This window comes from Lemur catta, chromosome X (assembly GCF_020740605.2).
Source record: "Lemur catta isolate mLemCat1 chromosome X, mLemCat1.pri, whole genome shotgun sequence".
Lineage (NCBI taxonomy): Eukaryota > Metazoa > Chordata > Mammalia > Primates > Lemuridae > Lemur > Lemur catta.
The window spans coordinates 45,940,811-45,952,548 of NC_059155.1; the positions used below are offsets into that span (position 1 = coordinate 45,940,811).

The window sequence follows — 11,738 nt, forward strand, 5'->3', positions numbered from 1 at the left end:
TATCATCGTTATTTCTTATAGCTGAGTAATACTCCATGGTATACATATACCACAGTTTACTAATCCACTCGTGGATTGATGGGCACTTGGGTTGTTTCCACATCTTTGCGATTGTGAATTGTGCTGCTATAAACATTTGGGTACAGGTGTCTTTGTTACAGAATGACTTTTGTTCTTCTGGGTATATGCCCAATAATGGGATTGCTGGATCGAGTGGTAGGTCTACTTGAATCTGTTTAAGGTATCTCCATAATGCTTTCCACAGGGGTGGCACTAGTTTGCAGTCCCACCAGCAGTGTATGAGTGTTCCTGTCTCTCCACATTCACGCCAACATGTGTTGTTTTGGGATTTTTTGATAAAGGCCATTCTCACTGGAGTTAAGCGGTATCTCATTGTGGTTTTGATTTGCGTTTCCCTGATGATTAGGGATGTTGAGCATTTTTTCAAATGTTTGTTAGCCATTCCTATATCTTCTTTTGAAAAATTTCTATTCATGTCATTTGCCCACTTTTTGATAGGGTTGTTTGATTTTTTTCTTGCTGATTTTCCTGAGTTCTAAATAGATTCTTGTTATCAGTCTTTTATCTGTTGTATAGTATGCGAAAATTTTTTCCCATTCTGTAGGCTGTCTGTTTATTTTCATGACTGTTTCTTTGGCTGTGCAGAAGCTTTTTAATTTAATCAGGTCCCACTTGTTTATTTTTGTTGTTGCTGTGATTGCCTTAGGGGTCTTCTTCATAAATTCTTTGCCTAGACCAATGTCTGTAAGAGTCTTTCCTACATTTTCTTCTAGAATTCTAATCGTTTCCCATTTAAGGTTTAAATCTGTTATCCACCGTGATTTGATTTTTGTGAGAGGTGAAATCTGTGGGTCCTGTTTCAGTCTTCTACATGTGGCTATCCAGTTTTCCCAGCACCATCTAGTGAATAGGGATTCTTGTCCCCAGAGTATGTTTTTGTCTATTTTGTCAAAGATTAGATGGCTATATGAGGATGGTTTTATATTTGGATTTTCTGTTCTGTTCCACTGGTCTTTGTCCCTGCCCTTGTGCCAATACCAGGCAGTTTTAAGAACCACAGCCTTGTAGTATAGTTTGAAGTCTGGCAAATCAATACCTCCCATTTTGTTTTTATTGCTTAAGATTGCTTTTGCTATACGGGGTCTTCTCTGAATCCATACAAAGTGTATAATTATTTTTTCTAAGTCTGTGAAAAATGATGTTGGTAATTTAATAGGAATTGTATTGAATCTATAGATTACTTTGGGTAGTATAGACATTTTAACAATGTTGATTCTTCCAATCCATGAGCATGGTATGGTTTTCCACCTATTTACGATATGATGTTGTATCTGGAAAACCCCAAGGACTCAACCAAGAGACTCCTGAATTAATTAATGAATTCAGTAAAGTCCCAGGTTACAGCCATTTGTTTTGATTGCTGACTGTTCACTCTTACTCATGGTAAAAAAGTATTTGCAATATATGTGACAAATGGTTAAAAGATAAAGGACTTGTTTTTTGTGTCACAGAGCAAATTTTCTCAAATATCCTTTCTTTCCTTCCTCCCTGTCACAATGGAACCCTACAAACTTCTCCTACAACTTTCCTTTGTGTGTAGCTATTATAGGTTTTTGCTTTGTGGTTATCATGAGGCTTATGTAAAAACATTGAAAAGATATAACTAGCAATTTAAAAAAGATGACAACTTAACTTTGATCACAAAGAAAAGAAACAAATAAAAAACTATAAACTCTACACTTTAATTCCATTCTTCCAACATTTTGACTTTTTCGTTGTCTCAATTTACATCTTTTTATATTGCTTATCTCTTAACAAATTGGTGTGGTTATTGTTATTTTTGACAGATTTGTCTTTTTGCCTTCATACTACAGATATGAGTGGTTTACACACCACAATTACAGTATAAAGTATTCTGAATTTCCCTGTGTATTTACTTTTACCAGTGAGATTTATACCTTCAGATGTTTACTTGTTACATGTTAGTGTCTTTTTCTTTCAGATTGAAGACCTCCCTTTAGTATTTCTTGTAAGACAAGAGTTATTGTGATAAATTCCCTCAACCTTTGTTTGTCTACTAAATTCTTTATCTCTCCTTCATGTTTGAAAGATAACTTTGCTTGGTATGGTATTCTCAATTGGCAGTTGTTTTTCCGTCAGCACTTTGAATATGTCATCCCATTCCCTCTTGGCCTATACCATTTCCTTTGAGAAGTTTGCTTCCAGACAAACCAGAGTTCCTTTAGATGTTATTTTATTCTTTTCTATTGCTACTTTTAGGATTTTCTCACTGTCCTTGACCTTTGAGAGTTTGATTATTATATGCCTTGGGGTAGTCTTATTTGAGTTGTATCTGTTTAGGAATTTTTGTCCTTCCTGTACCTGAACTTTAATATGTTTCTGTAGGTTTGGAAATTTTCTGTTATTATTCCTTCGAATATGTATTCTATACCTTCCTTCTTCTGAACTCCCTCTTGTAAGCCAATGACTCTTCTACGTATTTTCAAATAGCCTGTCTTTGAGCTCACTAATTCTTTCTTCTGCTTGATTGATTTCACTGTTGAGACTCTCTGATGCATTTTTATGTTCAGCCAGTGTATTTCTCAGTTCCAGGATTTCTATGTGATTATTTTTTATTATTTCAGTCTGTTTGTTAAATTTCTCAATTGCTTTTTTGTGTTATTTTAGAGTTTACTGAGTTTCCACAAGATTGCTATTTTGAATTCTTGACCTGAGAACTCACATATTGCCCTCTTACTGGGGTGAGCCACTGGCTCCTTGCTTTGTCCATTTGGGTAGGTAATTGTTCCCTGCCTGCTGTTTTTCCTTATGAACATATGTCTACATCTCCACATTGAAGGATTAGTTATTCTAGTCTTTACAGTCTAGGATAGTTTGGTCTCTCTGGTGTATGTGTATTTAGAGGCTCTGTGCAGTTTGCCTATTCATTCCTTTAGCCCTAGTTGCTGCCTCCTTTTTGGCACTATGTAGTGCCCTAAGCCCAGGTTTTCTATGACCCTTGCCAAAGTTTGAAGCACTGCTCACCCTGGATTGGGGTCATTCCTGGACAATGTTCCGTGTGCACTTGAGAAAAATGTGTATTCTGCTATCATTGATGAAGTGCTCTGTGTGTGTCTGTGTTGACTAAATAAACATAAAATGCTTTTGCATGGCAAAAACAATGAAGCAAAACACCATCAACAAGGTAAAAATATTCATGACAAACAGGAAAAAATATTTGCAACTTATATCATAAGAAAAAGGTAAATGTCCTAATACATCCCTAAGATACAAAGAACTTTTTTGGGGAAAAAAGGGGCCAGAGTCCCTGTAGAAAGTGGGCCAAAAATATAAACGAATAGTACAGAAGAAGATGAGAAAACAGGAAAAGCTCTTAACCATATGAAAAAGATGTGCAGCCTTGCACATATCAAGGGAATTGCAAGTTAAAATATATACTAATATAATTTATCACCTATCAGATGGGAAAATTTAAAAATCTGGTAAGAGTACTGGTGAAACTCTGTGAAAACTTCATCTCTCAGATATTGATAGGGAGAAAGGTAAATGGTACATGCGTTTTGAAGAGGAATTTGACAGTAATGAGCAAGATAACTTGTGTTTTTACCTTTTAAGCAGCATTAGCATGCCCTACGAATCAATCCCAAAGATATAGTGATAAAAATTACCAAAGACTATGTTACACACCTATTCATTGCAGCCATGTTTGTAACAACAGCAAGAATGGAAACAACCAAAGTGTCCATTAATAGAGGAATGGTTGAGTAAAGTATGGTGGGTCCACTCCAGTACTCTCTAGCTGTGGAGAGGAATGAGGGATGTCTCTACAGGGCACTAGGGAGTGATCTCAAGGACTTTTTGTTTCATTTTTAGCAACTTATTTTATTCATGTGTTTTTAACCATTGCACTACATCCACTACATTGTGGTTACCACATCCATCCACTGAAATAACACAGTTGTCAACATGGGGAGCAAGTAGTGCTTTTGGAAACATTTTTTATACACGCGGCTTTACGAGATGCATTATAGTGTGGTCAGTACATCCATTCCCTGAAATAGCACTGTTCTCAACTTGGTGAGCAAATAGCCTCAACGATATATTTTTAGGTTAAAAAAAGGCAACGTGGGCCGGGCGTGGTGGCTCACGCCTGTAATCCTAGCACTCTGGGAGGCTGAGGAGTGTGGATCGCTCAAGGTCAGGAGTTCAAGACCAGCCTGAGCAAGAGTGAGACCCCATCTCTACTAAAAATAGAAATAAATTATCTGGACAACTAAAACTATATATATAGAAAAAATTAGCTGGGCATGGTGGTGCATGTCTGTAGTCCCAGCTACTCGGGAGGCTGAGGCAGTAGGATGACTTGAGCCCAGGAGTTTGAGGTTGCTGTGAGCTGGGCTGACGCCACGGCACTCTAGCCCAGGCAACAGAGCAAGACTCTGTCTCAAAAAAAAAAAACAAAAGACAATGTGGAGAAGTTTATGTAGATTATGCAACATTTATCTATGCAGGAGGAAAGAGTACAATGAACGTCCATCTCTCTAATGAGAGATACAGGTCCAACGGCTAAGTAACACCAGTTGCCCCCATTCCTTTAGCCTTTAAGAAATCTAATTCTGATGTCCCTACCACTCACCTTTACCCAACTTTGGCGCCCTCCAAGAATGCACGTTCCCACATAAATCATTTTGAATACTCTTTCTGCTCAATACTTGTCCCAGATCATTCCATTTTTTATTAAAAAATAACACTTTCCCACACACTTTAGGCTCTTCTTGGTCAGAAACTAGCAGTAGCGGTCCATCATGGCCCTGCAGCCTTAACAGGATCTACCTTGGAAGAGGAGTCTTTCTGGGCAAGGGTTGAAAGCAGTGAGGTGCTGGAGCTGGCCCTTACTGGAACATGAGACCTGACTGTTAGATTTTCAGGACTTTTGTGAGCCAGTTGTTAAATACAGCCATTATTGAAAACTAAATTACATAAACTAACGATCACATTCATTATATTGAAAACAGACACAACACCCACATGCTCAAAAATCATCAATCCTTAATTAATTTTCCAAATTTTGCTATTATGTATGTTCTTGTGGTTATTGACATTTATTGTACCTGAATGGTGAAAACACACCTCTTCCCAACTCTGCCTTCATTGATGTCAAGTTGGTATCTGGAAATCAGCAAATGTAACAACTTGGGGCATTTCCTCCAAACTCCCTCCCCAACCCCCACCCCAAGGTCCAGTTGTTAAACCTTTAGCTGCTCACTACTGGTTGAAATTGATCCACTCTACAGATGCTCTGATGTGGTGGATATGCTCAGATATAACCAATGTTGTTATATAACATACAAGAGTCAAGACCTGACTCACAGTACTCTGCACAGTGATGTTTTAAATCTGCAAACTGAGGTAGTACATGACAAAGGGAAGTACACAAAAAGGTTTGATATTTAACATTTACAAGGATGTCCCAATATGCCCAAAATACATCATTATGAGACTTTTGAAAAAGTTACAGGACAATGTGTTTGTGTGTGTGTCTGAGTGTGTGTGTGTGTGTGTGTGTGTGTCCATGTGTCTGGCACCAGTATCAGGTCTGAAAAGCCCTGCATGGAAATGGCAGTGGGCATCAGAAAAATGAAAGGGCCCAGGGAAAAGGGTCTCACTCCTTCCCCCAACATCCATCATTTTATTTCTTTTTACCTCCCTCTCTCATGCTACATCCTTTAACCAAAATATATTTCCTCTTTCACCCAACTCAGCTGTGGGACTGTGGTGTGCCTAGGACACAATTGCATACCAAGGTATTAGTCCTTTTCCAGGTACCACTGCTTCCTTCCTCCAGGAATATGTGGATTTGTTCATCTGTTTCTGGGAGAAGAGGAATCATTTATTCAAGTACCAAACTAGGGAAGGAAGGAAGGCATGAGATGGACTTCAGTCTTGCTCTCTGTCATCAGATTGAGAATATAAGAATCCTGACTTCTCAAGGCCTCAAAAAAGAAATGACAATTTGTAACTGGATGTCATCACAATCAATCACCTTGGGTAGAATAGAGGGAGGGAAGGAAGGAAGGAGATGACAGCATGGATAGGAGTCCATATCCAGACATGTACAACTGAGGTCTCTCTGCCTGCTGAGGGTCTCCAGTTCTTCATTTGTCTAGAACATCATCAACAGAGGACTGAGAAACCAGTGCAGGTAAGAAAGATCTGATTGATCACTACCTTGAGTAAAAAAAACCCCTTTGACTGCTGTCTGGTGCTTCGAGTTTTAAACCTTTTATTCAGTGTTTTATAAAAAAAATTAATTATCAGCTAATTCAGGGCCTGATAAAGACAAGGGAATTTTCCCTGATCTTTGGCTAAAAATTTCCCCCAAAACACTTCTGCCAGTTTCTTTCACTCTTTGAGTGCATTTCCTCATAGGTAAAATGGTAATGATAATGCTTAGCTTGCAGAGTTGCTGCGAGGCTGTATGTGCTTAGCACGGTGAACACAGAATGAATAAATGGTAGTGAGTCTACCTCATATTTCATGGGTCCTTCCAAAGTAAGATCTGAATCCAATTCATTTCCCCTCTTTTTGATTGTTCTTGTCCTGACTGGCCTCAGTTTCCCCCGCTGTAAAGTTCACATTGGACTACAATAAAACTGGCATTCCATTCACCAAAATTATCCTTCATTGATGTTTGCTTTGGCCCACATATGGGGCTTCAAAAAGGAACCTGAGCCCAGGTTTCTAAGTTGAGTAATTTTACACAGAGATCTGGAATCCCATCTTCTCTAAAAGCCAGCTGATTTGGCAACCATGAGTCCACATTCCTGCATGGCAAAAATTGAGCCAAGCACCAGCTGCCGCCTTAGGTAGAGCATGCACTGTCGCTTTGGCCAGAGCCCATCAGGCCTGCTCTGCTCATTTACATGATCTGCTTCATCCTGTAGGTGTTGCAACTTGTGGCCCTCTGGATGACTGAAAACAGTCCATGCCAGGCAGAGGATAGGTACTTCATTGCTCAATGAATAAATATCCTACTCTTTTTCCTCTACCATTTTCTTCTCTAGCCATGTTAAGAAGAAATCCCAGTTATTTTGTAGGGTGATTCTCACTTTGAGACATGAATCGAACAAGTCCGTTAGAGTCAGGATAGTCTATAGTCTTACTGTGTTATACTGTGGTAACAAACAACCCATATATCACAGTGTCTTACAACAACAAGGGTTTATTATTTGTTCACACACACAAACCTAGAGACAAAGTGAAAACATTCTTATGTTTCCACATGCATGGATACGTACATGAGTGCACAGGTATGTCTGCAATCACAAGACAAATAAAAACTCTGGCATATGAATTCCCACAGAACCCCATTTAGAGACTGATCAACTTAGATTGCACAATCCTGCTATGATAGGAGACATAAAAAGGCCCCAGCATCCAAAGGAGTAAGGGATAGAGGTACAAGAATATCCACCCTCAGCCAAGGAATTGCCCCACGTAATAAAAAGGGTCTGAAAGCTTATAAAACACCTGAAGGCTTAAAAAAAGAGATGTTAAGCATTTTGGATGTTAACCATTTTGCACATTCAGAAACAGGATACCAAATAGGCAGTGCTCTATTGAGGCCTCCTCCTCTGGGCTCCTAGCTCGAGAGGGAGATGCACCCCAGATGTCCAATAGGCAGCGAGAGGGAGCTGGCTGGCCTGGGGTGGAGAGAGGGGCTGGGAGGCTGGAGTCCTTTATCTCCAGCAGGAGCTGTAGACAGAAAGGAAGGGGCCAGAGCCAGGTCACATCCATGTCCCCTCCCAGCTCTCCCCTTTTTTGTGTGTCCCACCCAACCAAAGTTTGTCACCTGGACTACTGTACAGACCCTTTCCTCTCCGATTTCCCCATCTTCAGGCTTGCCTCCCCCCCTCCCCGATCCCTCCATCACAACCACCACATCTCTTTCTGTCAAGCCCAGGGTCTCTGAAAATGCTCCTCCCTACCTCTGAAACATTCCCTGGCACCTCACCACCCACAGTTGCTGGTCTAGCCTCCTAAGCCTGGCCTGCCAGACCTCTGTGATTTGTAGCCTCTCCAGCCTTGTCCCCTTCTATCTCAGCAGTTCCTCCAGGGTTGTTTCTTCACTCACGTACCATGCGCCATCCACCATTTGGGTCCAGGAATGCCTAGCCTTCCCTCTTAGCCTCCCCAGGTGTTTATCCCTCCTCACAGCTCCTCCATCATTGAGATTTAGCCAGAAAACACAGCTTGCTTGCCAAGGCATCCAGGCTCCACATTTAGACTGGAGGCTCCCTGCAGCCAGGGACCAGACCTCCTTCCAGACCAGACCCTTACCACCTCTGTATGTCCTCCCCAGACTGCAGCAGACCGCAGGGGTCTGGGTAGAGAGCCCTGGGCTGGGAGTCAGGAGACCTGGTTCCTCCACTGCAGATGCTGCATGCTCTAAGGCAAGTCCCTGCCACTCTCGGGACTTCAGTTTCCTTGTTTCTTGACATCAGGGCACCGGACATTTGCTGTTCAGCACAAAGCTCAATAAGCTGCAGATTCACTGAACAGCCCTCAACTGCCATTTCAAGAGTCGGACTGAGGAGCTTGGGTGCCTGGCCCCAAGGAAGTTCAACCTACCGACCCTGATTTCCCAGTTAGAACCTGCTTACCATGAGGCACCCTCCCCCCACCACCCTGTTCCCAAGTATCCCCACCCCATGTTCTCCTTCCAAGGAGCAGGCTACCTGGTGGGCCGCAGGGCTGGTGCAGGGAGATGGAGTCCGAAGGGGCCTGGGAAGAGTCTCTCAGAGTCAGCAGAGCCTCAGCGGCCTCCAGCTTCCGCTGCCACTCTAAGGAGGCAGAAACCGCAGCCTGGTCCGAGGCTTTGGGGGCCTGCAAAGGAAAGGGCGTGAGGGAATGGGCACTGGAAACCATACCTCCTGCCAATGCGACAAGTGCCCCTTCAGCCCCCAGTTCCCTCGAGCCCCCCGCCCCCCAAGGCCTTCTGCTCTTCCCATCCGCTAAGCTCCGCCCCTCCCAGGGCTCTGGACCCCGCTACTTTCCCAGGACCTGTGGCTGCAGTAGAAGAGGGTCAAGGGTGGCACAGGGCTGGAGGATCAGAGTTGAGCATCTAGAAACAAGGAGAGGAGAGGCCAGGGGATTAAAATCCTCTGACAGACACATACTACCAGTAGACAGAGAGAGGGGCAGGATTTTGCAATAGCCGGATGTGGAAATCCCAATGCCTGCTGGACCATTAGTCGTTGTAGCTGGGGCAAATCCCTTCTCCTGCTTGGCCTGTTTTCCTTTCCATACCTCTTATTTCTATATCTTTCCCGAGACACTTATTCCTGCCAGCATTTTCCTCCCAGGGCAACGATGAAGATTATGGGAAGCCACAGGTGTCTGTGTTTTAATCTGTAAAGCACCTGGAGAGATGTGACTGTTCAGGGACTGGTTCTCGCCTCCATATTGCCCAATCCCCATGAGTCTTGAAGGACAAGTCTGGCTCATCTCCAGGAAGCTTTTTCTAATGGCCTCTGGACTTTCCCCTGGGCCTCTGTGGCCTTCACCATCATGGCCTCCACTTGTCAGCAGGACCTTCTATCCTGTCCGTCTGCTTCATGTGGAGTAACAACCCTCATTTGTTGGAGGCCTACTATGTGGCAGGCCTGTGTCAGTCCTCTTTTCAGTGCTATAGGTATAGAATATTGTCCCCAGTACACCCATAAGCAAACGGAGGCTCAGACACGTAAAGTCACTTGTCCAAAGCCTCACCAATAGGAAATGGCAAAGCTGGGAGAGCCCTGTCCTTGCCCATTAGTCTCAGATGCTGCCTTCTCCTTCCCTTTTTCCTTCTCCTTCTCCTCCCCTTTTTCCTCCTCCTATCTCCCATGGCACCAAGCACAAGGTTGGGCACACAAGACACAGCCAGTTCCATGGTCTCCACTCCACTCACATGCTGAGCAGGGCAAGAGGCCCGTGGGGCTCCCCGGAAAGAGAAACCGTCAGTTGCTGCTCCAAGGTCGCTGGAGTGCAGGGCAGAGACAAATGTTCTGGGGGCTTGTCGAGCAGCAGAGCCCCTGGGGAGCTCTCCTGCAGAGGCAGAGAACATGGGCTGGAGTCAGGTACCAGGCCAGCCATGGAAAGAGGAGGTGTGGCCATGTTCTGGGATGAGGATAGGATCCCAGAACGTCAGAGCTCTGAAGACCTTGAAGACCAGCCAGTCTTACCTTTCATTTCACAACTGGGGAAATTGGGGCCCAGGGGGGAGTGACTTTTCCCAAGGTCACAAGGCAAGTTGGTGGTAGGGTCGCAGATGGAACCCATGTCTTTGGGGCACAGTGAAAGGGGTCTGGGCAGTGGCTGGGTGGGAGCCTCCCCCGCTGGCCACGGACTCTCCTTACCTCCTTGGGGGTTGTGCGGATGTGGGCCTCAGGCTGCAGCACGTTGCTCTCCTTCCCAGCTGTGAAAGACCAGGGACAGCTTTGCTGTCCCTCCCACAGGCCCCACCCCACTTTACCCACCCCTAGTCTCAGTTCTCACCTCACCATGCACCTTTTCGACACCCCAGATCTCTCCTTCTGACAAACACTTGGTAGATAACATTGGTGACGTTTCATATTTGGGCAAGGTAAGGTCCAGGGAGTAACTTGCCCCAGGCCACACCAAACTTTGGTGACAGGACTGGTGACAGAACTACTCATGCTTCCTCCACCCAAACTCAGGCTCCCTCCCTGGCCAGAGACACTCACTGAGGACTCCTCCTTCCACGGGCAAATTCTTGGCATGGGTGTGACCTTTGGGAGGGGCAGCCATACTCCTTATCAGTCCTCGAGCCAGGTGCCTCTTTAGCCGAGCCCGCTGCCCCCTCTTCAAGGCACTCACAGCAGGCAAGATCCTGCGGTGCTCCCTAAAGTAGGGGATTGCAGGTCTAAGGTTAGTCGCATTTAGAGGAGGCCTGACCCCTCCCCGTCTCAGACACCATACTCACGAGAAGAGGGCACAATTGTGACACTTGCAGGCCTGGAAGAGGCAGAAATGCTTGTGGCCCCTGATTTGGGTAGTGATGCCATGGTTGTGGCAGCGGTCACAGCGACCTATAGCTCTTCTGAGGCCAAGTTCAATCCCCCACGGGGCTCCAGTCTCACGCCCTGTGGTGCATTCGGAGTCAGAGGGGCAGCAGGGCACAGCAGGTATTTCTTTGGGTTCCATGGTTCTAGGGTCAGGAGCGGAGGTCAGAATGGCCACATGATCCCCTACCCTCAACGTACTTCCTCTGCCCTTGGAAAACCCTATCTGAGGTGGCTGGATTCTTCTTCTCTATCCTGCTCACTGCTGGAATGAGATTGCCCCCTCCCTTCTTCTCCCATGGCTTTCTCCAACCTTCACCCTGACCGCCTTGCTCAAGTTGCCTCTTTCCCAGGAAGCCCCACTCATGCATAGCCTCCTCCCAAGAAACTCTCAGCATCATGGGTCCCGGACGTGTTCAATCGATTCATTATTCTCCTTGCTTACCTTCACTCCACCACAGACCCCATTTTCAGTCACACACGTGCACTCCCATGCCCCCTTCAACAATTACTACACCTCCTTCTTATGTGTCATCCTGTACTCTGCCAAACCCAACTATTATTCCTGGTGTCCACTTCAACAAATCTCTTCCAAACCTCCCGCATTCATTCACTCCCCACACATGATTT

General features: G+C 44.6%; 1 protein-coding gene across 1 annotated transcript; it reads right to left on the reverse strand.

Annotated features, from left to right (window-relative positions):
• Positions 1-7,684: 7,684 nt before the first annotated feature.
• Positions 7,685-11,250, reverse strand: LOC123628233 (doublesex- and mab-3-related transcription factor C1-like). The gene is made up of 7 exons (XM_045537862.1): positions 11,030-11,250; positions 10,791-10,948; positions 10,443-10,501; positions 9,995-10,131; positions 9,106-9,166; positions 8,781-8,928; positions 7,685-7,797 (listed from the first exon to the last, which is right to left on the reverse strand). The coding sequence occupies exons 1-7, from the start codon at positions 11,248-11,250 to the stop codon at positions 7,685-7,687; spliced, it is 897 nt and encodes a 298-aa protein (XP_045393818.1).
• Positions 11,251-11,738: the final 488 nt, after the last annotated feature.

Excerpts from the sequence above, each read along its gene's own strand:
- LOC123628233 (XM_045537862.1), bottom strand. The coding sequence starts at position 11,250 with ATGGAACCCAAAGAAATACCTGCTGTGCCCTGCTGCCCCTCTGACTCC. Across the intron at positions 9,167-9,994 it reads CCTCTTGCCCTGCTCAGCAT|ATGCTCAACTCTGATCCTCC; the intron begins GTGAGTGGAGTG and ends CCTTGTTTCTAG. Across the intron at positions 8,929-9,105 it reads CTCTTCTACTGCAGCCACAG|GCCCCCAAAGCCTCGGACCA; the intron begins GTCCTGGGAAAG and ends TTTCCTTTGCAG.